The sequence below is a fragment of the Somniosus microcephalus genome, chromosome 4 (genome assembly GCF_052327205.1).
Source record: "Somniosus microcephalus isolate GS21.2 chromosome 4, FLI_Smic_1.0, whole genome shotgun sequence".
Taxonomy (NCBI): domain Eukaryota; kingdom Metazoa; phylum Chordata; class Chondrichthyes; order Squaliformes; family Somniosidae; genus Somniosus; species Somniosus microcephalus.
The window spans coordinates 277,415,572-277,443,314 of NC_140990.1; the positions used below are offsets into that span (position 1 = coordinate 277,415,572).

General features: G+C 43.8%; 1 protein-coding gene across 2 annotated transcripts in view; it reads right to left on the reverse strand.

Moving 5' to 3' along the window:
* lrp2a (low density lipoprotein receptor-related protein 2a) overlaps positions 1-27,743 on the reverse strand; it is a 390,094-nt gene that overhangs the window by 100,652 nt on the left and 261,699 nt on the right. For both annotated transcript variants that reach the window (XM_085986489.1, XM_085986488.1), the window contains exons 43-48: positions 21,949-22,152; positions 19,381-19,623; positions 15,153-15,278; positions 13,574-13,693; positions 13,080-13,211; positions 9,055-9,256 (exon numbers count right to left, since the gene is read on the reverse strand). In XM_085986489.1, coding sequence (XP_085842615.1) covers positions 9,055-9,256; positions 13,080-13,211; positions 13,574-13,693; positions 15,153-15,278; positions 19,381-19,623; positions 21,949-22,152 — 1,027 coding nt within the window. The remainder of the gene's footprint in view (positions 1-9,054; positions 9,257-13,079; positions 13,212-13,573; positions 13,694-15,152; positions 15,279-19,380; positions 19,624-21,948; positions 22,153-27,743) is intronic.

The following is a 27,743-nucleotide window of genomic DNA, read 5'->3' on the forward strand; positions in this document are numbered from 1 at the left end:
CCTGGTGCCAGGGTCAAGGATGTCACTGAGCGGCTGCAGGGCATTCTGGAGGGGGAGGGTGAACAGCCAGTGGTCGTGGTCCACATTGGTACCAACGACATAGGTAAAAAGAGGGATGAGGTCCTGCAGCAAGAATTTAGGGAGCTAGGGGCAAGATTAAGGAGCAGGGCCTCAAAGGTTGTAATCTCTGGATTACTCCCGGTGCCACGTGCTAGTGAGTATAGGAATGGGAGGATAGAACAGATGAATGCGTGGCTAAAGGGATGGTGCAGGAGGGAGGGCTTTCGTTTCCTGGATCACTGGGTCTGCTTCTGGGACAGGTGGGACTTGTACAAGTCGGACGGTTTACACCTGAACCAGAGGGGAACCAATATCCTTGCGGGGAGGTTTGCTAGCACTGCTGGGGGGGGTTTAAACTAACTCGGCAGGGGGATGGGATACAGAGTGGAGCTATAGTAGGGGGTGATGTACAGCCAAATACGGAGGAAAAAACAAGTCAGCAGGGAAGGCAGAGCAAAGATGTGAAGGCAAAAGGGAATATGGCAGGGCTGGAAGGCATTTATTTTAATGCACGGAGTCTTGCAAATAAGGTGGATGAACTGAAGTTGTTGTTGAACACATGGGAGTACGATATTGTTGCTATCACGGAGACATGGTTGAGGGAGGGTCAGGACTGGCAGCTGAATATTCCGGGGTATAGAATCTTCAGGCGAGACAGAGGGGGGTGTAAAAGGGGAGGGGGTGTTGCAATATTAATTAAGGAGTCAATTACTGCTGTAAGGAGGGATGATATATTAGCGGGTTCCTCTAATGAGGCCATATGGGTAGAAGTTAAAAACAAAAAGGGGGCAAGCACTTTGCTGGGAGTGTACTATAGGCCCCCAAACAGTCAGGGGGAGATAGAGGAACAGATATGTAGGCAAATCTCAGAAAAGTGTGAAAATAATAGGGTAATAATAGTGGGGGATTTCAACTTCCCCAATATAAATTGGGATAGTCAGAGTGTGAAAGGCTTAGAGGGTGCAGAATTCTTAAAGTGCATCCAGGAGAGCTTTTTGAGCCAACATGTAGAAAGTCCTACAAGAGAGGGGGCGGTACTGGACCTAATTCTAGGGAATGTAGCCGGGCAGGTGGTGGAAGTGTCTGTAGGAGAGCATTTTGGCGATAGTGACCATAATTCGGTGAGATTTAAGGTGGTCATGGAAAAAGACAAAGACGGCCCGGAAATAAGGGTTCTAAATTGGGGGAAGGCCGATTTTAATAAGATAAGGCAGGATCTGGCCAAAGTGGACTGGGAGCAGCTACTTATAGGAAAATCCACATCAAAACAGTGGGAGGCTTTCAGAAGGGAAATAGAGAGAGTACAACACCAACATGTTCCTGTAAAGGTCAAGGGTGGGACCAACAAGCAAAGGGAACCTTGGATGACAAGGGATATACAAAAATGCATTAGGAAAAAAAGGGGGGCTTTTGGCAGTTACAAAAGACAAATGACGGAGGAAGCCCTAGAGGAGTATAAAAGGTGCAGGGGCATACTTAAAAAGGAAATTAGGAGGGCGAGGAGGGGCCATGAAATAACACTGGCGAGCAAAATAAAGGAAAATCCTAATATACTTATAAAACATCTTAAGGGCAAGAGGATAACCAGGGAAAGGGTAGGGCCCATTAGGGACCAAAGTGGCAAGCTGTGTGTAGAGCCAGATGAAGTAGGTGGGGTTTTAAATGAATTTTTTGCCTCTGTGTTCACTATGGAGAAAGACGATGTAGACATAGAAGTCGGGCAAGGGGACTGTGACATACTTGAACATATTAGCATCGAGAGGGAGGAGGTACTAGCGGTTTTAGCAGGCCAAAAAGTGGATAAATCCCCAGGCCCGGACGAGATGTATCCCAGGCTGTTGTGTGAGGCAAAGGAGGAGATTGCAGGGGCTCTGACACAAATTTTCAGAACCTCTCTGGCCACAGGGGAGGTACCAGAGGACTGGAGAACAGCTAACGTAGTACCATTATTCAAGAAGGGTAGCAGGGATAAACCAGGGAATTACAGGCCAGTGAGCCTAACATCTGTGGTAGGGAAATTATTGGAAAAAATTCTGAGGGACAAAATTAGTCTCCACTTGGAGAGGCAAGGATTAATCGGGGATAGTCAGCATGGCTTTGTCAAGGGTAAATCATGTCTGACCAATCTGATTGAATTTTTCGAGGGGGTGACTAGGTGTGTGGATGAGGGAAATGCTGTGGATGTGGTTTACATGGACTTCAGTAAAGCTTTTGACAAAGTCCCGCATAGGAGACTGGTCAAGAAGGTAAGAGCCCATGGGATCCAGGGGGCCTTGGCGCGTTGGATCCTAAACTGGCTGAGTGGTAGGAGGCAGAGGGTGATGGTCAAAGGTTGCTTTTGTGACTGGAAGCCTGTGTCCAGTGGGGTACCTCAGGGATCGGTGCTGGGTCCCTTGCTGTTTGTGATCTACATTAATGATTTGGATGAGAATGTAAAGGGTATGATCAGTAAGTTCGCGGATGACACAAAAATTGGTGGGGTGGTAAATTGCGAGGAGGAAAGCCTCAGGCTACAGGACGATATTAACGGGTTGGTCAGATGGGCGGAAAGGTGGCAAATGGAATTTAACCCGGAAAAGTGCGAGGTGATGCATTTTGGGTGAACAAATAAGGCAAGGGAATACACAATGAGTGGTAGGACCCTAGGAAGTACAGAGGGTCAGAGGGACCTTGGTGTACATGTACATAGATCCCTGAAGGCAGCGGAACAGGTAGATAAGGTGGTTAAAAAGGCATATGGGATACTTGCCTTCATTAGCAGAGGCATAGAATATAAGAGCAGGGAGGTTATGATGGAGCTGTACAAAACGCTGGTGAGGCCACAGCTGGAGTACTGTGTGCAGTTCTGGTCGCCTCACTATAGGAAGGATGTGATTGCTTTGGAGAGGGTGCAGAGAAGATTCACCAGGATGTTACCTGGGATGGAGCGCCTCAGCTATGAAGAAAGACTAAACAGGCTGGGGTTGTTTTCCTTGGAGCAAAGGAGGCTGAGGGGGGACCTGATTGAGGTGTACAAAATGATGAGGGGCATAGATAGGGTAGATAAAGAGGAACTTTTCCCCTTAGTAGGGGGGTCAATAACAAGGGGGCATAGATTCAGGGTAAGGGGCAGGAGATTTAGAGGGGATTTGAGGAGGAACTTTTTCACCCAGAGGGTGGTTGGAAGCTGGAACTCACTGCCTGAAAGGGTGGTAGAGGCAGGAACCCTCACAACATTCAAGAAGCATTTGGATGGGCACTTGAAATGCCATTGCATACAAGGCTATGGACCAAATGCTGGAAAATGGGATTAGACTGGACAGGGATTGATGGACGGCGCAGACACGATGGGCCGAAGGGCCTCTTTCTGCGCTGTAAAACTCTATGACTCTATGACCTGGGAATCCTTGGCCCAAGACCGTACAAAGTGGAGGAGAAGCATCCGGGAAGGCGCCGAACACCTCGAGTCTCTTCGCCGGGAGTAAGCAGAAGCCAAGAGCAAGCAGCGGAAGGAGCGCACGTCAACCCAAGCACCCCACCCACCCGCCCCACCTGTGACAGAGACTGTAGGTCCCGCATTGGACTCATCAGTCACCTGAGAACTCATTTTTAACGTGGAAGCAAGTCATCTTCGGTTCTGAGGGACTGCCTAAGAAGAAGATCATAGAATGGTTACAGTACAGAAAGAGGCCACTTGGCTCGTTGAGCCTATGCCGGCTCTCTGCAAGAGCACTTCAGCCAGTCCCACTCCCCCGCGCTTTCCCCATAGCCCTGCAAATTTTTTTCCTTCAGGTACTTATCCAATTCTCTTTTGAAAGCCATGATTGAATCTGCCTCCACCACCCTTTCAGGCACTGCATTCCAGATCCGAACCACTCACTGCATAAAAAAGTTTTTCTTCATGTTGCCTTTGGTTCTGCCAATCACCTTAAATCTGTGTCCTCTGGTTCTCGACTATTCTGCCATGGGAACAGTTTCTCTCTATCTAGCCCCCTCATGATTTTGAGCACATTTATCAAATCTCCTCTCAACCTTCTCTGCTCTAAGGAGAACAACCCCAGCTTCTCCAGTCTATCCATGTAACTGAAGTCCCTCATCCCTGGAACCATTCTTGTAAATCTTTTCTGCACACTCGCTAAGGCCTTCACATCCTTCCTAAAGTGCGGTGCCCAGAATTGGACACGATACTCCAGTTGAGGCCGAACAAGTATTTTATAAAGGTTCATCATAACTTCCTTGCTTTTGTACTCTATGCCTCTATTTATGAAGCCCAGGATCCCGTATGCCTTTTTAACCAGTTTCTCAACCTGCCCTGCCACCTTCAACGATATACCCCCAAGTCTCTCTGATCATGCACCCCCTTTAGAATTGTACCCTTCAGTTTATATTGCCGCTCCTCGTTCTTCCTACCAAAATGTATCACTTTGCACTTTTCTGCGTTAAATTTCATCTGTCACGTGTCTGCCCATTCCACCAGCCTGTCTGTCCTCTTGAAGTCTATCACTATCCTCCTCACTCTACTTCCAAGTTTTGTATCATCTGCAAAGTTTGAAATTGTGCCCTGTACATCCCAGTCTAAGTCATTAATATATATCAAGAAAAGCTGTGGTCCTAGTACCAATCCCTGGGGAACACCACTATATACCTTCCTCCAATCCGAAAAACAACCGTTCACCATTACTCACTGTTTCCTGTCACTTAGCCAATTTTGTATCCATGCTGCCACTGTCCCTTTTATTCCATATACTTTAAATTTGCTGGCAAGCCTATTATGTGGCACTTTATCAAAGGCCTTTTGGAAGTCCATGTACACCACATCAACCACATTGCCCTCATCAACCCTCTGTTACCTCATCAAAAAACTCTATCAAGTTAGTTAAACACGATTTGCCTTTAACAAATCCATGCTGGCTTTCCCTAATTAATCCACACTTATCCAAGTGACTGTTAATTTTGTTCCGGATGATCGTTTCTAAAAGCTCCCCCACTACCGAGGTTAAACTGACTGGCCTGTAGTTGCTGGGTTTATCGTTGCATCCTTTTTTGAACAAGGGTGTAACATTTGCAATTCTCCAGTCCTCTGGCACCAACCCTGTATCCAAGGAGGATTGAAAGATTATGGCCAGTACCTCTGCAATTTCCACCTTTACTTCCCTCAGCATCCTAGGATGCACCCCATCCAGTCCTGGTGACTTATCTACTTTAAGTGCAGCCAGCCTTTCTAGTACCTCCTCTTTATCAATTTTTATTCCATCCAGTATCTCAACTAACTCCTCTTTCACTATGACTTTGGCAGCATCTTCTCCCTTGGTAAAGACAGATGCAAAGTATTCATTTAGTACCTCAGCCATGCCCTCTGCCTCCATGTATAGGTCTCCATTTTGGTCCCTAATTAACCCCACCCCTCCTCTTACTACCCGTTTACTATTTATATGCCTATAGAAGACTTTTGGATTCCCTTTTATGTTAGCTGCTAATCTATTCTCATACTCTCTCTTTGCCCCTCTTATTTCCTTTTTCACTTCCCCTCTGAACTTTCTATATTCAGCCTGGTTCTCACTTGTATTCTCAACCTGACATCTATCATACGCGCCCTTTTTCTGCTTCATCTTACTCTCTATCTCTTTCATCATCCAGGGAGCTCTGGCTTTGGTTGCCCTACCTTTCCCCCTCGTGGGAATGTACCTCGACTGTACCTGAGCCATCTCCTCTTTAAAGGCAGCCCATTGTTTGATTACAGTTTTGCCTCTGTTCTCAACCCACTGAAATTAGCCTTCCTCCAATTAAGTATTTTTACTCTAGATTGCTCCCTGTCCTTTTCTATAGCTAGTCTAAACCTTATGATACTGTGATCACTGTTCCCTAAATGTTCCCCTCCTGACACTTGCTCTACTTGACCCACCTCATTCCCCAGAACCAGATCCAGCAATGCCTCCTTCCTCATTGGGCCGGAAACGTACTGATCAAGAAAGTTCTCCTGAACACACTTCAGAAATTCTTCCCCTTCTCTGTCCTTTACACTATTACTATCCCAGTCTATATTAGGATAGTTGAAGTCCCCCATTATCACTACGCTATAGTTCTTGCACCTCTCTGTAATTTCCCTGCAAATTTGCTCCTCTATATCCTTCCCACTAGTTGGTGGCCTATAGAATACACCTAGTAGTGTAATGGCACCTCTATTGTTTCTCAACTCTAACCAAATAGATTCTGTTCTTGACCCTTCCAGGACATCCTCTCTTTCCAGCATTGTAATATTCTCCTTAAATCAATACTGCCACACAACCTCCTTTCTTTGCTTCCCTATCTTTCCTAAACACCTTTTAGCCAGGAATATTTAGTACCCAATCCTGCCCTTTTGAGAGCAAGGTCTCCGTTATTGCCACATCATCATATTCCCATGTGGCTATTTGCGCCTGCAGCTCACCAACCTTGTTTACTATGCTTCGTGTATTCACACATGCACTGTAAACCTAACTTGGACCTTCTTGTATTCTCTTAGTCTGACCCCACCTAATATGGTACTATTTCTTACTCTAGTGCTATCCCTCTCTCCCAAACCTTTGTGCACCTTGTTTCTCCTTTCTAATGCTACATCCTGGTGCCCATCCCCCAGCCAAATGAGTTTAAACCCTCCCCAACAGCACCCCGCCCCCGCGAGGACATTGGTCCCAGCTCTATTGAGGTGCAACCCGTCCGGCCTGTACAGGTCCCACCTCCCCCAGAACCGGTCCCAATGTCCCAGGAATCTAAAGCCCTCCCTCCTGCACCATCTCTCCAGCCACGCATTCATCTGCTCTATTCTCCTATTTCTATACTCAATAGCTCATGACATTGGGAGTAATTCAAAGATTACTACCTTTGAGGTCCTGCCTTTTAATCTCTTTGAGCTCCCTAAAATCTGCCTGCACCTCCTTTCTCATCCCTCTTTCTACCTGTGTCATTGATACCGATATGGACCACGACCTCTGGCTGTTCACCCTCCCCCTCAGAATAGTACTATCTTTGAAAGGGTAAAGAAACCAGATGATTTCAGGCATCAGGAATTGAAGTTATGAGGAAAGGTTAAGCAAGTTGGACTTTCTCTTTGGGGGAAAAAATCATCGTGTTGATCTAATTGAAGTTTTTAGGATTATGTAAAGGACTGGCAAAGCTGATCCAGGCAAATTGTTTGGTGTGGTGTGCGGTCCAAATACCAGGGAACATCTTAAAAATGAGGAAGTTAAAAGGGAACGCAGAAAGAGTATTTTTAATAAAGCATAAGAATAATTATCTACCAAAGAATGCCACTGAAATAAACAGCATTTATAGTTCAAACGGCAGTTTGATCTGAAGATAGAAAGGACTGAGGAATGCAATGAGATGATGAATAGGTGGGGTTGAGAGCTGCCAGAAAGGCTTGTTTGGACTAATGGTTATTTCTTGTTCCTAAAAATTCTTATGCTCTTAATTGACATAACACTACTGAATCTGTGCTCCCAGTTTGGTTACATTGGTTACACAAGTTGTTGGACACTCACTAAGGTACACACTCAGGATTAGTGTTCAAATTCAAATTACCCAAAGCAGAATTGGTGTTGATCCAAAGTAGGCATAAATAAGACTAATACTTGAGCGGAGATGATTTGCATTAGATCATTGGGGAATTAAAAATGTACCATTACTAAACCACTGAAGCATCCATATATGTATCGCTATCAAAACAAAAGACCTCCAAAAAAAAGGGTACAAATCACTGGACTTTCTTGAGAAAGTGATTGATCATCAATAACTCCACTGCAAATAAGCACTATGAACAAATCATCTTTAAAGATTTTCCCCTAACTGCAACTGATTGTGGAAATTCAAGCTACAAGCTACAAAGTTGCATTGGGGATGCATCTATTGAATCACTCCTTTGTATATGTGAGTACTATTTTAAAAGAGAAATAACAATCTGAAAAGTCTGAATTGTGTCACAATTCAAAATGATCTGTTTAGCCTGTTACACAAAATATTAGTGCCCACAGACCATGCTGTGAGGGTGGACTGTGTTTTAACCACCCACTCTCAAAATTGCTTAATTAATATTTCCACATTATCCCCAATCCTTTCCAAACCTGGGCAGTTGCTTTCATATTATTATATACTTTTTCCAATAATATAATTAGAGGATGAAGGCTGCATTCAATAACTGCACACCACCATTTCATAGCTAAATAAGAAGCTTTTCCAAGTACTGGTAAATGGAAAGGACAATGACACTGCAAAACTTTCATTTAGTCATGAAATAAGAGTACAGTATTTAGCATGTATGCATGCGTTTGCAATCTGGCTGACATTTGGAAGAACAAGCCTACTGAGGGCAGGCTAGTAGCAAGAGCAGTCAAGTCTAGAATCCAAAGTCCCATCCTTCTTGGCTGGGAGTTCAGTATTCTGCCAGCACAGCTGCTTGAGCAGCAACCTGTTACTTGCTTTCTGGAAGGGGTGATTACTTTGCATCCATACTATTTCTGAGAGATGGAATTGGCACAATGAAACTGTGGAACAATTACAAATGCAAAACAAAAGGCCCAAAAAAAGGAAAGGAAATACAGGGCTTAATCTTATCCTGCTAATCCTGCCACTAATCCCCTCTGTTGGCGCACAGGGTTTCTTTAACTGTATAAACACTTCAGAGGAAGTAGGATTAGGAAATTCATATTACTGCAGTACCATAAATCACTCCAACAGAATCTATTCTTTTATGGCAAGCCTCGCCTTTGATCTACCAGTGGGTAAACAAAGCAATCTAATAAAGAAATGACAAATAAAATGAAAATAAAAGCCCGTGACCTAATGGTCTTGAATAACCTTTGTGCCACAATTCATCAACTTTGTAAAAAAAAAAGATACCGTTTGGAGGGATTTTCAGGACATTGGCAACCATTTCTTCATTCCATTATATTTTGAAATACTTTGGTTCCCCAAAACCTTCTCAGAGAAATTACACAGCACTAAAGAGAAAAACACAAAGGTTCTTTGACAGCAACAAACCTGTATGAACTCCTAACGCATAGGCCATTGTCACATGTGAATTCTGTCACAGAACAGGATCTCCTTGTGCAATTCTGATGCTCATCTAAAGCATCAGAACAGTCAGAATCTCCATCACAGACCCATGTCCAAGGGATGCACCTTCTCTGTGGAGGATGGCTGTTTACACATGTAAATTCTGTAGCAGTGCAGCTACGGTTTGCTGAAACAAAACACGTCGAGATTAATGAGATGTTCAATGAGCTTTTATTTAATCAGCAAACTTAACATGGTACTGCAAGAGTTTCAGATACCAAATATTGAAACTTAGAAATTGGATTATGTCCATATTAAGGTGCAATCCCAGTGCGGCACATCCTGCACGTACCTAATAAGGCTGGTGGCAGGAAATTGGATTGTGTCCATATTAAGGTGCAATCCCAGTGCGGCGCATCCTGCACGTACCTAATAAGGCTGGTGGCAGGACCACTGCAGTGTGTTCCGCCTGCCTTGTTTGCTTATGCAATCTGCGGGTGGCAGTCACAGCCCCAGAGACAGCTCGCCCGTCCCAGGGACCAGCAAGCTGGCCGTTGCCCTTAGGAAAGTCTGGGGGAGGGGAAGGCAATCAGGAGGGGGCAGGGGGGTGGTGAGCGATGGCCAGCTGTGTCCTGTAGATTTAATGTGCACTCCTGCTTCTCCTGGCTCATCTGAAACTGAACTTTCTGGTCGCAGTCTCCAGCGTTCCCTTTAAAGACCGCTGGTTCGGCTGCTATGCGTCTGAAAAAACTAAGTCGCAATTGAATTTAGCAAAGGGGGCCTGAAACAGGTGGTAGGCCCCCTATTTGCACACCTGTAAAATGGGCGAAGCGTGATCCAATTTCTAGGCCATGAGCCCTCATACACAACTAAAACTGGAAATTCTGTTAATATAAGAAGTTGCTTTATATTGTTCTTCTGCCACCAGCTGGTGACAAGTAGCCTTGTGCAGCAAGTGGCAACTCAAAGATTGGTGCCTCAGAAGTATGATTTTGGATTAGGTCTTCCCAAATACCACCAGTCTTCTCGGAGCAAATAAACATAACAGCAGCATCCCAGTGGTGACGTCATCATGTATGTATGCACGATCAATCCCTGTAGTGACGTTATGAAGCCAATGCTTTGCGCATGCACACTGGCCAGTCATAGCCAGTCTGTGCATGCACAAAATAATAGAACCTGCAACAACTTGCATTTATATAGTGCCTTTAATGTAGAAAAACATCTCAAGGCACTTTAGAGGAGTAATTAGGTAAAAATGGATGTCGAGCCAAAGAAGGAGATATTAGGAGTGTGACAAAAGCTTGGTCAAAGAGCTGGGTTTTAAGGAGGATCTCACAGGAGAAGAGGGAGGTGGAGAAATGGAGAAGTTTAGGGAGTGAATTCCAAGGCCTAGTTGACTGAAGGCACGGCCACCAAAGGGGGGGAGAAAGGAGGAGGGATGGAAGGAAAAGAGGCCAGAGTCGGAGGAAGGAGAGCGGAGTGCAGGATGGAAGGCCAGCCAGAGAGCATCGGAACAGTCAAGTCTGGAGGTGACAAAACAACAACAACTTGTATTTATATAGCGCCTTTAACGTACTCAAACGTTCCAAGACACTTTACAGGAGCGATTATCAAACACAATTTGACACCAAGCCACTTAAGGAGAAATGAGGGCAGATGCCCAAAAGCTTGGTCAAAGAGGTAGGTTTTAAGGAGCATCTTTAAGGATGAAAATGAGGTAGAGAAGCAGAGAGGTTTAGGAAGGGAATTCCAGAGCTTCAGGCCTTGGCAGCTGAAGGAGCGGCGTCAACGGTGCTGCGATTAAAATCATGGATGCTCAAGAGGCCAGAATTGAAGGAGCGCAGATATCTCGGAGTGTTGTAGGGCTGGAGGAGATTACATAGATAGGGAGCGGCGAGGCCATGGAGGGATTTGAAAACAAGGATGAACATTTTAAAATCGAGGCATTGCTTAACCGGGAGCTAATGTAGTTCAACGAGCACAGGGGTGAACAGGACTTGGTGCGAGTTAGGACATGGAAAGCAGTGTTTTGGATGACCTCTTTTATGAAGGGTAGAATGTGGAAGGCCGGCCAGGAGTGCATTGGAATAGTCAAATCTAGAGGTAACAAAGGCCTGGATGAGGGTTTCAGCAGCAGATGAGCTGAGGCAGGGGTGGTGATGGGTGGTGTTACGGAGTTGGAAATGGGCGGTCTTAGTGATGGTGCAGATATGTGGTTGGAAGCTCATCTCGGGATAAAAGCATGGATAAGAGTTTCAGTAGCAGATGGCCTGAGCCAGGGGCAAAGGCCCGGCGATGTACGGAGGTGGTAGCAGGCGGTCTTTGTGATGGATAGACTATGTGGTTGGAAGCTCAGCTCAGGGTTGAATAGAACGCTGAGATTGCAAACAGTCAGATTCGCTTTGAGTGGCCAGGGAGGGGGATGGAATCAGTAGCAAGAGTGCAGTGTTTGTGACAGGGGCTGAAGATAGTGGCTTCAGTCTTCCCAATGTTTAACTGGCAGAAATTGCACCTCATCCAAGACTGGATGTTGGACAAACAGTCTGATAGCATAGAGGAGTTGAGAGAGGTAGAGCTAGGTGTCAGTGTACATGTGGAAGTTGACCCCATGTCATCGGATGACGTCTCCAATAAGCATGTATATGACTAAGAGGGGGCCAGGATAGATCTTTGGGGAACTCCAGAAGTAACTTTACAGGGGTGGGAAGAGAAGTCAATGCTGAAGATGTTCTGGCTATGATCAGATGGGTAAGAATGAAACCAGGCAAGAGCAGTCTCATTAAGCAGGACAACGGAGAAGCAGAGGAGGATGCTGAGGTTGACTGTGTCAAAGGCACAGTATTCAGACGAGGCAGATGAAGAGAGAAAATGCACCGCAGTCTAGTCATTTGTGACTTTGATTAGGGTGATTTCAGTGCTGTGGCAGGGCGGAAACCTGATTGAAGAGTTTCAGGAAAAGTGGCACGGATTTGAGATGCAACAACATATTCAATGATTTTGGAGTGGAAAGGCAGATTGGACATAAACTGGTAGTGTGCAGGGATGGAGGGGTTGAGAGTGGGTTTTTTGAGGAGAGGGGTGGTGGCGGGTGTTTTGAAAGGGAAAGGGGGAATACTTGCAAAGAGGGAATAATTTACAATGTCAGTTAGCATGGGGGTCAGGAAAGTAAGTTGGGTGGTCAGCAGTTTAGTGGGAATGGGGTCAAGGGGGCAGCAGGGTCTCATGGACAAGATGAGCTCTGAAAGGGCTCGTGAGGAGGTAGGAGAGAAACTAGAGAACTATGCAGGATCAGGGCTAGAGCAGAGGAAGCCTAGGGGAAGGTTTAGCATGTTGGGCAAGGTGAATGCAGCAGAGCCCGCTGAATGGATAGTCTCAATCTTAGTGACAAAGAAGTCCACAAGCTCTTTGCATTTGTTGTTGGTGGTGAGGTACCTTGGAAGTGGTTTACAGGGAGATCGGCTGCAGTATTAGGGTATAAATGTGGGAGAGCAACGTGCTTAGGTCGCGCTCCCAAGATCCGCCTGCAATATAAAATATAGGGTCGATGAAATATTCCCTCTCAACTATTCTGGATATATGTAATTTGTGAGAAATTTAATTTGTTGGTTTATTATTTCACCAAAAATAATGATTTATTGCTTATCTATTGATGCGCCTCAATAACTCCAAGGCTCAAAGTTAACTGGATAAAACTAGGCTTTTATTAGCAAAGAAAGATGCCTGTGTCTTCACCTAGCATTCTGCTGTTCTGCTGCAAGACAAGCCTGGGCTTGTCTTAAGTAGGGCCAGGTATGGGCGGAGCCGACACACCCAATGGGGAGAAAGGGGGCGGTGCACTATATACAATACAAGGTAAGAACACAGGAGCAGGCAATACAATATATGTAGTTAAATACAGAGTCTGATGAATGACATATTTCATCACATCTATAAAGAACAAACAGAAAGAGAGTTTGTTAATGAGGTGTATAGTAATGGAGTGCAATTACTCTGTTGGTGACACTTACCACAGCTATGTCTTTGATCTTCATCACTCATATCCCCACAGTCATTGTCACCATCACAGATCCAGGTTGAGGGGATACATCTGCCATCATCGCACTTGAACTGTTGTGCTGAACAAGTGCGCTCTGTGGGAACTATAAACATAACATAGCAGACAATACAGTAAAATGTAAAAGTACAAAGTCTTTGGAGTCACAATAAATTAGACATTAAAATGTATTGTGAACATTTTCTAAGTTAGTTCAAGTTAAATGAAATAGGGTGGTGTGCAGAAAGAGTGCCTCCAAGTTATTCCCCATAGAAAAGTTGTTGAATGCCTCTCCTTATTAACAGGATATTTCCATGTGTTCCAGTCCAAAAGGCACAGCCATACACATATATCCCTAATTGTTCTTCGTGGATGTTTCTTGCAAAAGTTATTAAGGGAAAATAAATGCAAGGTACGAAATCAAGTATGTCAGTTAGTTAACAGTATTTAATTATAAATCATACTTACTACAAGTAGTTGGTTCATCAGACCCATCAGCACAATCCATTCCACTATCACAGTACCAGTGTGCTGGGATACAGCGTCCAGATGAGCAGCGGAACTCATTCTCTGAACAAGTTCCAGTGGCTAAAAGTCAACCAAAAAGCTAAAATTTGCATCAGCAAAACAGAACCTTAATAGGTGACTGTCACATGCAATTAGGAAGAAAATTTTACTTAATACGTTCCTTATTTTAATCGGTCAACAAATGAGGGTTTGTAGAGAGATTCCCAAAGTCGCCATGCTGCTGGCTACTGAGGGAAAAAGATGCAGAAAATCTGATGGGTATATTGGTAATTGGTAATGAGAAATAGAAAGTCAGGTCACTACCTCTGGTGAAACCTATTTAACTGACACTTGGAAGTGGTGTGATCTCAGCTTTGTAAAAATATTTGTTGGGGAACAGGAATGATAATGGCATGTTATTTTTTCAGCTTGCTGTTGCTTCACTTACAGCAATCATTTGTAATACTAGCAGAATGTCAGGCAGCATACCCAAGAATGCAAATCTACAAAATCATAGTATTTTACCACACAGTAGGAAGCCATTATGCCTAATTGTACCCGTGTCTGCTCTCTGAAATAATTGTCTGTTTAGTCCCATTCCCTTATACCCATTTAATTTTTTTCCTAAATATTTTCCAATTACTTTCATACGGTCTATAATGGACTCTACTTATGCCACAGTTTCTGGTAGGGCATTCTATGTCCTAAAATCATCTGCGTAAAATTATTTTTCCAAACTTCCCCTTTGTTCTGTCGGTGATCTAAACTTTGCTCTCTGACTCACCAAACAGTGCAAATAGTTTTTCCTGATTACCTTATCAAAACCCTTCATGATTTTGAACACCTCTCTCAATCTCATAATCTGTTAGATATGTGCCACATTTTGTAAGATATGAATTGCCAATGCAGTGCCCTTTGTTTTGCATGGTATAGAGGGCAAAAAGCAAGTATAACCATATGTGTAAAGATTGATACCCTTGTGCAATTACCCTATGATGCCTTGTGTGTTGTAGCAAATGAACTCTGCTTTATACAACTGTCTTGCAATCCCTTAAAACCTGGCCAAAGATTAGATTGAATGTAAACAGAAAGCATTTGCATTATGTTTATACTGTACTAACATTTGAGTTTTTAATCAATGTACACTTTTATTTTATTGAAGACCGCATTCTGTCCTGCAGTATGTTCTTTATCCTGTTACAATTTGTGCGTTGAAAATTAAATTGATAGTGCTAAATAGACACAAGACCCAGCACTTTAGTCTCATAAAAAAAGTAGCTTTTTGCATCTAAATGATTCAAAAATTTGCATTTAATCAAACCACTACTAATTATGCACTTTCTATTAGCATGGTATTAATTAGATATTAGATGTAATATTCAGTTTATCATTTTAATGTTTTACACAATGAATACAGTTTTTAAACAAGTTACCCAAAATGTTAGTTCATCAAAGGGTCACACTGCAGGGTATGAGCCAACAGTCCAAGCAGAAAATACGCTGTGTATAACTACAGTATCTGAAGATATCGAGTACATACCACAGTGGGTGGAGCTCTCATCACTCATATCCCCACAATCGTTATCTCCGTCACAGAGGTAAGTGCGAGGAATACAGATGTTGGTTGTTCGACATTTTGCATAGCCAGGCTGGCAGGTCCGATCAGCTACAGGCAAGTGATGGGAAAAAAGTAATTCAGTGAAATATTTTTTAAAACATTGTACACAGAATAACACAAAGGCTGGAGTGTGGTACAAGATGTTTCACATGATATTGTGAACCTTGTGCAGTGTTAATGCCATCTGACAAATCTGTGCCAAAACTGATTATTTTTGTCTTTGGTTTAACCTATAGATTTAAATAGCAACCAAGCTTCCACAATAGAAGCTGTGACTTCTCAAAGCTTCAACATGGCAGCTGAGGGTAAATATTGTGAGACTCCATTCCCAGCATGGATTGGAAAACTGGGTATAATGTAAACCTTTTTTTTTATATAAAGACTATTATATTCAGTGATGTGACAATTACCCCAGTATAGTTTCCAAATGTTCCATTATATCAAGTCAGAAATGAAAGCAAATGGATGGTGTTAAAGTACTAAGCAGATAGAAAATTAGGAGTGCTGTATTGAGAACAGAGCCTCATAAAATTTACCCACAAGTGTTGTCTTGGCTACAGGATCAAAGCTGCTTGGTTTTAGTCAGAATATCAATTCAATTAAAAGTGCTATGAATCAGAATGGAATTGAATGGGTTTAACATTGTGGGTTGAGCTGTGTCGAATTGCCCAAACTCGGACAGTTGTACATTTACTTCTGATAACTTTGGGCCTGTAATTTCAACAGAGGGACAAAATGTAGGATAGAATGCAGGCAGCAGAGTTTTGGATGAGCTGAAATTTACAGAAGGTGAAGAGTGGGATGCTGCCGAGGAGGGCACGAAAATGGTGCAGTCTGAAGGTGACAAAGACATGGATGAGAGTTTCAACAGAAGATGCAGGTATTGCAGCAGTAGTGCTGGGTGTTATCAGGACACATATGGACATTGACCCCCATGCCAAGGGACAGCATGTAGATGAGAAGGAAGAGCGGCTAAGGATAGATCCTTGGGGGTCTCTAGAGATAACGGTGCAGGGGTGGGAAGAGAAGCCATTCCTGTATATGCTCTGGCAATGATTGGATAAGTAAGAGATGGCACAAAGCAATGGTAGTCCCACCGAGCTGGAGGTGGTGTTGGAGGCGGATAGTGTGATCGACCATGTCAAAAGCTGCAAAGAGGTTCAAGGAGGTATAATTCACCACGGTCATAGTCACGGAGAATGTCACTTGTGTCTGTTTAGGGCAATTTTGGTGCTGTAGTGAACGGAAACCTTATTGGAGAGATTTAAACAGGGAGTTGCGAGAAAGGTGGGCATGGATTTGGGAGCTGACAACACATTCAGGATTTTGGAGAGGAAAGAAAGGTGGAAGTTAGTGTGGTACTTTGCAAGGACAGAAGGATTGAGGGTGAGTTTTTGAAGACAGGTGATAATGGCAGTTTTGAAAGGGAGGAGCCAGTAGCCATGGGGAGGGATCCATTTGCAATATCAGCTAGCAGGAGGTGAAGTTGGGTTGTAAGTAGTTTAGTGGGAATGGGGTAAAGAGAGCAGAAGGTAGGTCTCATGTATGAGCTGAGCACGAAGAGGGCATAGAGGGAGATGGGAGAGAAGCTAGAGAGAGATGTGGGTTCAGGGCTAGGGGATGGGAAGTGGGGGATGTGGTAGAGGCAACTTGGAGAGTGGGCCTCCAACACCTAAGTACGCCAAGTGAGTGGAAGCATACTGGCCTCCACAGGGGCAGATTTAGGTCCCACAGGTGGGGTCCCCACATACAGATAATACGGCTGGAGGAATGTGGCAGCTCAAATCAAGAAACAGTAGGTACAAGGAGGTCTGGAGTTGAGTTTAGAAGGTCAGGAAGGATAAATGTCTCATAGGGATATAGCAAGAGAGTGGTAAAAAGTGGCATTAATTGTGACTGTTTTCTTAGACACGGAGTAGCAGCAAAAGACTGAGAGGACAAAGAGGTAGGCTAGCTATAGAAGAAAATAATGGATTCATTTTTTTTTTTTAAATCAATCATCTCCTGAAAGACTGGGAATAAGATAAATAGAAAATGGTGAGCGTTCCCCAAGCACTATAAAGAAGACGAAACTTGGCCATTTTGTCTGTATCTCACTGTCATAGCTTAATCTTTCTAAAGTTAATGGTATATTTCTAATTCAAACAACTAAGGCTACAAAAGGTGTGTAACTTATACGGTCTGCCATGATTTCTTCCTCTCTCACATACAATATATAAACGCACACCGTCACTGTTTAAAAAAATTATAAACTTAACCTGAATAAAGCTTTTAAAATATGCCCTCTAGCTTTTCTTCAAATTAAGTTGAAAAACAACCAAATATATTTTATTAGAGACTAAGGGGCATTGTATTATTTGGTTAGATATAAATGCAGGTTGTTGTTGTAGATAAAAGTTACTACAGTACTGTAGTGCATTCTGGCAAATTGTGCACACTCCACATGCTGAGACTGCAGGAACTGCCTTCAGATAACAGTCATTGCTCTGGGGAATATTTTAAAGTCCAATACGGAGGCTTTTGGGAGGGGGTGAAGCCTTCAAGCAAAAACTTTAATGAATTCAATTAAAGGACACAATGGCCTAGATATTAACAGGGGCTGGTTGTGTAAGCAGGGGCCGGGGAGGGAGATTTGGATGTCTGGGTTTCCCCGCATGCTGGAGAGGTTTAACACCACAGCATGCGTCTTTTGGCACAGACAGGTTCCCCGCCCGGAAGTCAGCCTGATTGACAGGTTTGGCATCTAGTCGGACGGGGAGCACTCAGGAGCAGGCCGCAGGACCAGGTAGGTCCAATCCACGACCCGGGGGGGGGGGGGGGGGTTGCTCCAATCCTGAGGGGGCATCCGATCCCCGATCCCGAGGGGTTTCTGATCCCGGGAGCCTTTGTATGCAGGAGTGAGGATCTAATGGTGGGTGGGAGAGCGTGAGCGGACAGGAAGTAGCACTCCTGCTGTGAAGACACTTACCATCTCACCTCACATGCTGGGAAACTCAGCTGCCCACTGTAAAACCTGCAAAGCAGGTTAAATCAGAGGCTATGAGCCTCATTAAAATATTTAAATTGCCAACCTGCCTCTTGGGAGCGGGTTGGCTACCCACCCCTTGTCCCACCTCCATTAAACCCAGAAGTGAATTTTGCCCAACTTGCCCCACCCGCACCCAATTCCACATGCTCACTCATGATAAAATTCCCCTAAGTATAATGCAATAGACAAATTCAATCTTGTCATTTGGATTTTTTGAATTTTTAAAACCTTAATTTGATAGAACAAATTTTAGTTAGAGGGGGAAGAAAAAGGTAAAAAGTTTTTTCTTCTCAAATCGTTTTAAGTGATTCAGTTGGTTCATCAACAAAACGTGACAGTGAAAGTTGATATGTTGATGTACTGTTTGCGCATTAGAAATGTTTACATCGGGAGTTTCCATTATAGATTTAGACATAAAAATCATTACTCAAAAAGAACAACAACAGGAAGTAAGGTTCATGGTTGGCAAGTTTGTGTAGTCATAAGATATAGCTAGATAAATAGTAGACATCTTGGTTCGAGTTGATTTTAATACTTTCACTCTTGTACTTTCAACAGCAGCCATATCAATGCCACCAAACACATCCTAAAGAAAATGATCAAATATTTCTCCAATCTCCTACAATAGGACAATATAAAACTGGTGTGGTACAAGACGGCATTTATTACAGTCTACTCCTCTTAATTCAAAATTACTTAATTCAAATATTGGATAATTCAAATTTGTTTAGCAATAAATTCACATTTTGCTGTGTTATTTATGTTGTTTAATTCAATCTACAAGATAATTTTTTTTAAATTTGGCACAAAAACTGATTTTGAATTATTGATAAAAGAAAGGCCAATGCAGATGATATTTCACTATAGGAACATAGGATCAGGAGCAGGCCATTTAGCCCCTCGAGCCTGTTGCACCATTCAATGAGATCAAGGATTACTTTCTACAACGTGTGTGAGCATTTCACTCTTTTTAAACAACAAATCCTTACTTCTAGGACACAGCATCCTTTTGAGAGAGTCCAGTAAGTGAATTATGAACTCTTGAATGCTGTCTGCTGCATCAATGACTATTTGAGCACACTGCTTCTCTCCAGAAAAGCTGAATGGCTGCATTGTACTTACGGCAGTTCCTCTCATCTGACGTTCCATTATCATGGCAGTCGTTCACCCCATTGCAGACGTAACTACTGCCGATACATCTTCCATTATTACAGGAGAATTCAGAATTGGGATCACAAGTACGGAACAAGCAGCCAGCCTCGTCACTGTTGTCTCCACAGTCATTGTAATGGTCACAGCGATACCTATATGGCGTGCACCGGCCGTTCCCACAAGTGAAAGCAGTTGGTGGGCAGGTGTGGAAAACTGTGACAAGAGCAGAGATATCAAAAGTAAACCATTTGATACAAAAAAATTATGCTGTGACAAATCCCTCTTACACAATAATAAAAATAGAGTTACCTTCCACATATACAAACACTGCCAAATAGGCTGCATGTAAAATAAAATAAGATGGTTTATTTTTTTGGTTTTATAGTTTCTTTTTTTTTACATTTGATAACCTGAGATATAGTTTGAGATATAGTTTACCAGTTACTAGCTAGGAATCTGAATGGCTATGAATCACATTTGAAATTTGCAATTGGATTTCTTCTCCTTCTTTTGCATTTCAGTCACAGTACTCACAAGATGAATGACCAGTTAATCTGTGTTTTTGGTGGTGTTGGTTGAGGGAGGAACATTGGCCAGGGCACTCCGAGAAACCCCTGCTATTCTTCAAAGTGTTATGGGATCTGTTACATCCACCTGCAGAGACTGGCGGGGCCTTGGATTAAAATTTCTCACGCAAAAGACAGGATTTCCAACAATGCAGCACTCCCTCAGCACTGGACTGAAGTGTCAGTCTAGATTATGTGCTCAAGTCCTGGAGGAGAGCTTAATCCCACAACCAGAGGCCAGAGTGCTACTAACTGAACCAAGCTGACCCTGTGGGAAGCTTAACTCATGACATCATTCTAGAGTCCACCCACAATAGACGTTATTATAGATTTTTGTTTAAATTAAAGAAAAATAAATATCTACAGCATTATTCATAAATAATGGGCAAATGTAAATAAATGAACATATATTTATTAGAAAACCACAGAACAGATACCTCTATGTGCATTTTTTCCCATGTGGACTGCATGAAAGACAGAATAAAAAATATTTATTTCAGCGTTTTTCATCCTTATACTTTTCAGCTTTTGCTTTGTGCTGATCTCTTGGTTTATCACGTCCCACTTCAGCTGGAAGGGCAGATAGTCTCTGCAGGACAGCTATCTAAGGGCGCTTTTAGATTCAACACTCTGCATTTCAAATTGCAGAGAAGCAATGTGCATGTGTTTCTAAAACTGGCTCCTTTATTCAGACAGCAGAATCGTAGCTTCAGGACCCAATTTAATTCCTAAGTGCACTAAAGCCAAACAGTGTGAGCCCCCCTTCAGGAGGCTGTCTCACACTGCAGTTTGGAGCGGCTGCAGTGCAACTTCAACATGGTGCTATTTTTTTATAATTGGTCTGTGGGAACTTTTAAAACTTTGCATAGGATCAATCCGCAGCCTTAGTAAGTTACATGAATTAAAATGATCAGTGAAAGCAAAACATTTCACACAATACTATTTTCTGCCACTAAATATGTACTAGGTAGCTTTTAAAATACAGGTAGACTATCCTTTATCCGAAAACCTCAGGACCAGCCGTGTTTCAGTTTTCGGAAAATTTCGGATTTCGGAAGGTATTTTATAAGACTGGGAAATTTGTCGGGGGTGGGGGTCGGGGGTCGGGGTCGGCGGCGGTGGGGGTCGGCGTCGTGCGTACGACTTACGCTGAACGAAAACACTTTCAGTTTTCAGAGGATTTCGGTTTTCGGAAGTGCGGATAAAGGATACACTATCCCTTATCCGAAAGGGTGGGGGGTCGGCGGGGGGTCGGGGAGAAAAGAATATCGGACAGGCCGCTGCAGCTATCGGACGGGCCGCTGTATTGTTGGGTTCACTCTCCCGGTATACCTCCTTCACACTGCCCAGCTCGGCCTGCAATCTCCTACCCAGGAGGGAACTCAGTGACCCTCTGCCCTGCTCAGCGTAAGTCGTGCGCCACTCTGGTCATGTCGTGCGCACGACTTACGCTGAACGAAAAAACCTTCGGTTTTTAGAGGGTTTCGGTTTTCGGAAGTTCGGATAAAGGGTAGTCTACCTGTACTGGACTTTAGAGCATGACAATTATGGCAGAGCTTCAGTGAGTTGTACTATGCAGTGGTAACTTGCAGATTTGTACCCACGTAGTGAGTTTCTCACCTTAACCATGCAACTGTTGGGAAAGGGAGAAAGGAAGCAATTGGAGAGCCACCATAACTCAACAATAACTGCAAATTTTTGTAAGAGTGCTAAAACTGGCTCAGGTTGTAACAGCAGCCTCCAGCTAAAGTAATATTACCCTTACCCTTTATGAACTAAAATTATGTTATTCAATAGTCCATTTGCTACTTGTCATTTCAACAGAGAAGGTATTTATACGAGTTCCATTTCCATTGTATATCACTGGAGACTGAAATCTAATTCCTTCTGATGCCTCCATCTTCCTCAGGTTTGCTACACATCATGATATTTATACCAAGATAGATTTTGCAGATAGTAATAAGGAACGTACCACATACTCGCTCTGTTTCATCACTCTGATCTCCACAATCATTGTCAGTATCACATTTCCACCTCTCTGGGATACAACGGCCGTTCAAACAGGTAAAGTAGCCGGTGCCACATGTGGCAGTATCGGATGAAACACAATCCTTATTGTTATTAACCAGGCGCCAGTTTCCATGAGCAGGGCACTGGCATTCTGCACCTTGGGGCCCTAAAGTACAATTACAATACAAAAGTAATTTGCAGCACAGTACTTGTACTCAGTTAGCAAACAAGCAACAAACAAATCTACTATTTCCATGTTACAAATATGACTGGGAAAAGACCACAATGCTAAGGAACTCAAACTATCAAAGCAGTTTAAATGGTTACTATACCTCCTTCTCTCACATGTAATTTTCTAAATGCATGATACTCAAAGATAGCTGGACTATATATCCAGATGCATGTTCAAAGGAGAAATGGCAAGTTGACAGCACAGGATTTTAGTACATCGACAGCAAAAGACAAGCTAGGTGGGCTTCCCTTGTCATTTCCCACAGAACTGGCTCCTAATTACAGATTCCATGAGTCTGCCACACTTATGGCTGCATAGCCACTGAAAAGGAAAATCTCAGTCTACATCCCTCTATTTTTGTTTCAAATTGCTGGACTAATTTGCAATTCATGAATCCCTTCTCTCCAGAAACACATCTAATACCCACATACTGTATATTGTCCACCTCAGAAGGTGAGGAGATATGAATGAGTTATGAACTGAAACCAAAACTGGAACAAATGTATATCAAAAAAAATATTATAATAGAAAAGGAAAGACAACAGAGAATCAGTGAAAATTAAGGGCCATTGGGTCTATGAAGTATTGTGTACTTTTTTTTGTGGTGTCTGATCTAGGTGTGCTTTTCTCAAGAACAGTGTCCTGAAGCAAACTTGTTAAAAACAATCTGCCTGTCTTGCAGCATTACATTCTATCTGTAGCTTCCAGAATAAAATCAGCATATTTTCTTCATATATTTCCAAGTTCTTACGTGTGATTTAAGCAAAATTGTTAAAAAAGGTATTTTATGGGGTAGATACAGAAAAATTATTTCCTCTAGTGGGGAAATCCAGAAAAAGGGAGCATAATCTTATTACAGCTAAGCCATTTAGGGGTCAAATCAGGAAGCATTTTTTCCCCACAGAGGGTAGTGGAAATTTGGAACTTTCTCCCCCAAAAGGATACTGCAGCGATTGAAACTTTCAAGACTGAGATTGTTAGATCCGTGTGTTAATGGAGACACGGAATGCAGAAGTTGATTTAACAAGTGTTTACTGAACAAAGTCTGGAGGTGAACTAACAACACAAGACGCTACACAGGCTTATATACTCGAGTGGTCACTACTGGTACTACAGTATACAGGGGCTTCAAAAACATAGTTCCTCTTAAAGGTACATACACTACAATTCCTCCCCTTTTAGATAAATAGTACATAACATTTTAAGTAATCATTAAATAACATTTTTACAAGAACAATAATATACACATTTGCTGAAGTTAATCAATTACAAATTCAGTCTCTCTGGAGGCTTCCTGACTCGGTCCGGATAATGCCTCGGTGGTGTAGTAGGTTCTTTTGGCAAGGTCGATTCGGCTTCAATGCCAGTGTCGGGTTCATCTGGTTCCAGTATCACCGGATTGGAGGTAGATACTATGGGTATCTCTGCTTCATCACTAGGCGTATAGAGTTGTGGTGTAGGTTGTCCTTTTTCGGATGACTCTATGATCTGGTCAGCATGGCGCCTTATTATGCTTTCTCCAATGTCCACGGTATACATCAGTGGTCCTAGTCGTGTGCAAATAGTTCCAGGCTGCCATTTCTCGGTACGGTAGTCCCGAACCAAAACTGGTTGACCTATCTGGAAGGTTCTAGTTGGCCTTTCATTCATGCTTTGAAATTGCCAGTTTTCTACGTCCCTTCTGACGTTTGGCTTGACCAAATCCAGCTGGCATCTTAGTCTTCTATTGAAAAACATCATGGCGGGGGTTTGGTTTGTAACCACGTGTTGCATTCCTGTACGCAAACAAGACGTTATCTACCTTATGTTGTAGATTTATGTCTTCATTACCCATGGCCTTTATGGCCTTCTTGAAGGTCTGGACAAACCTTTCAGCCAATCCATTGGTGGCGGGATGGTATGGGGCGGACGTGTAGTGCTTAACCCCATTGTTTTTTTAAGAACTTCCTGAATTCTTCGGATACAAATTGCAGTCCATTATCAGAACAGATCTGTTCAGGCAGCCCATTCCTGGCGAATGTGGTCCTTAATACTGTGATGGTTTTTTCCGTGGTGGTGGAGGACATCTTTATTACCTCCGGCCACTTGGAGTGTGCATCCACCGCGATTAAGAACATTGAGTCCATAAATGGACCAGCAAAGTCAATATGTACCCTTTGCCATGGAGATTAGGGCCACTCCCATGGATGTAGAGGGGCTTGTGGTGGGGCGTTTTGGACCTTCTGGCATCCTAGACAGCTCTTGGTCATTTCTTCGATGTCTCCATCGATACCTGGCCACCACACAAACGCTCTGGCTAAGTTCTTCATTTTCACTCCACCCAGATGCCCCTCGTGAAGCTCCTTTAGCACTTTATCCTGGAGTTTGGGTGGAATCACCACTCTGGATCCACGCATCAAGGTTCCTCGGCACACTGACAGCTGTTCTCTTCTTTGCGAGAATGCTGGCAACAGTGGTTCGCCATGTGCTGGCCATCCCTTCACCGTTAAATCGTAGACTCGTGAGAGAGTCGGGTCATTTCGCGTTTCCTTTTCAATGGTAGAATTTGTCACCGGTAGACATTCCACTATGATCGAGTGGAATATCTCCACTGGGTCCACTGTAGGCGCCTCTTCCACCGTTGGCAATGGTAGGCGCAATAACCCGTCAGCATTCCCATGCTGTTTTGTTCCTTTGTATTCTATGTCATATTGGTGTGCCCCGAGGAAAAGGGACCACCTCTGTAGCCTTTGTGCTGTCATGATGGGAATGCCCTTTTTAGGGTTGAATATGGAGACGAGGGGTTGATGGTCAGTCAACAAGGTAAATTTTTGTCCGTGTAGGTAATGGTTGAATTTCTTCACCTCCCACACCAGGCTGAGTGCCTCCCTGTCGATTTGGGCATAGTTATGCTCAGCTGAGTTCAATGAGCGTGATGCAAAAGCTATTGGCCGCTCCAAGCCATCAGGGAATCTATGTGATAATACCACTCCCACGCCGTAAGGGGATGCATCGCACGCCAGTCTGATTGGCAGTGATGGGTTGTAATGAGCCAACACTTCCCTGGACGTGATCAAGCCTTTGCATTTATGGAAGGCACGTTTACAGTCTTCGCTCCATTTCCAAACTACTCCCGTTTGTAGCAGTGCGTTAAGCGGGTGCAGAATCGTCGACAAGTTTGGTAAAAATTTATGATAGTAATTTACTAATCCCAGGAACGACCTTAATTGTGAGACTTTTTCAGGCGCTGGGGCCTTTACGACCGCGTCAATTTTTTCAGGTGACTTATGCAACCCTTCTTCGTTAATGACATGGCCACAATATGATATTTGATTCTGGAAAAATTCGCACTTGGGGCGATTTGCTCGTAGGCCCCGTTCTCTCAGCCTAGTGAGCACCTGCTCCAAATTGGCAAGGTGCTCGTTGTCGTTTTCTCCTGTTACAAGGATGTCGTCTAGGTAGCATTGAGTCCCCGGAATCCCTTGCAGGACTTGCTCCATAGCTCTTTGCCAGATAGTCGGAGCTGATGCCACTCCGAAAACCAGTCGATTGTACTGGTACAGGCCTTTGTGTGTGTTTATCGTGAGATACTTTTTAGAGGCCTCCTCAACCTCCATCTGTAGGTATGCCTGTGCTAAGTCAATTTTGGTGAAACGTTTCCCTCCGGCCACAGATGCAAACTTTTCTTTGTTCTTCAGATTTATCATTATTCAACGTTTTCTTCATGACTGGGACGATGGGTGTTGCCCACTCGCTCCAATCTACCTTGGATAACACGCCTGATTTTTCCAAATTCTCCAGCTCTGCCTCGACGGCTGGACGAATTGCGTATGGCACCGGCCTTGCCTTAAAAAACTTGGGAATTGATGCATCTTCCGCTTTTATTGAGGCGGTGGCGCTTTTCAGGGTTCCTCGTTCCTGTTGAAACACTTCTTTGGCGTTAGCCAAGATTTCTTTTAATCGTCCAGGTATGACGTCATCATCGTTTTTTTTCTTACTGGTCACCATCAGTGCCTGAATGGAGTGCCAGTCTAAACGTATCTTTCTGATCCATTCACGTCCCAACAACAGTGGACCACCATCTTGCAGAACGTATAAATACAACTTCTGTATTTCCTTGCCGTTGTATACAACAGGCACCCTTATTTTCCCTCTGGGGTATACTTTCTGCCCCGTATATGTCTTCAAGACAATGGATGTGTCTTTCAAAGGTATATGCGGAAATAGCCGCTCGTAATCCCGTCGACTCATGACGGTCAGAGCTGATCCTGTATCTAGCTCCATTTTGACTGGGGACCCTGCTATCGTGAGGGTAACCCAAATGGTCTGGTAATCTTCTTTGGCAATTACATTATGTAATTTGAGACAGCTTAGTCTCTTGTTTCAGGAGTCGCTATCGCTCTTCTGGTCTTCGGAGCTACTGACCTTCATCATTTGTACCTTTCTGTACTTTTCCTTATTGACCTTTTTACTGTCAGCGGATTTCTTTCCAGATCTGCATACACGTGCAATGTGTCCCATCTTTCCGCATTGCCTGCATGCTTTGTCCTTGAACCAGCAGTCCTTCTGGTCATGGGTGGATCTGCCGCAGCGATAACATCTCTCGAAACCCCGTGTCATTTCATGGGTGCCGAAGTCCTGTGGCTTTTGCTGTATCTCTGCAGCTCCTCTTGCGGCTGCTTCGTATGATACAGCCACACTGAAAGCCTTGTCCAGTGTCAAATCTTTCTCAGAAAGTAGTCTTTTCTGTGTTCCTTCGCTTAGGAGACCGCAGACGAATTTGTCTCGTAGAGAATCTGCCAGTCCTGCCCCGAATTGGCAGTGCTTTGACAGCTTTCGTAACTCGGTGAGGTAATCAGCGTTACTTTCATTCTTGTGCTGATTCCTCCTGAAGAATTTGAATCGTTCCGCTATCAGCAGCGGTGTTGGGTTTAAGTGCTCCTGTAGGGTATCAACAATCTCCTTAAAATTCTTGTCAATCGGTTTGGCTGGAGTGATCAAGTTTCGTAACAGCCCGTATGTCCTTGCGCCCATCAGATTTAGAAGTACCGATGCCTTTTTATCATCCGCTACTTCATTCGCCTCCACTCTTTCCACATATGTGGTCCAATCTTCTATATCACTATCGAAAGCAGTAATATTGCCAGTCTTCGGCATCTTGAAAATCTAAAATGGCGCTTCCCGCGCTTTTCTTTCTTCCCCGAGTTAAGATGGCGCCTCCCGCGCTTCCGCTGCTGCCAACGCTGTTCTCCGCGGTTCTCGTTGCGACCTGCAGCTTTTCGCGGTATTTCTATTTTTTTTATATATCGCTTCAATATTCTCTCCGTAATTGGAGAACCGTTCCCGTCGTGGAGCGGACCCTCTGGGACTTTCCCCTCCCTCTGCTCGGTCCGAACGCCGACCTGCTTCGCAGCACCGGCTGCCCCGAGTGCTCCACCCTCTCTCTCTCTTTGCCTCTGCTTCCCGACTCGCTGCCCGGCCCCGTTGCAGAGCCACCCGATCGAGTTCTAGCCCGCCGCAGCCCAGGAAGGATCAGTGCACTACCT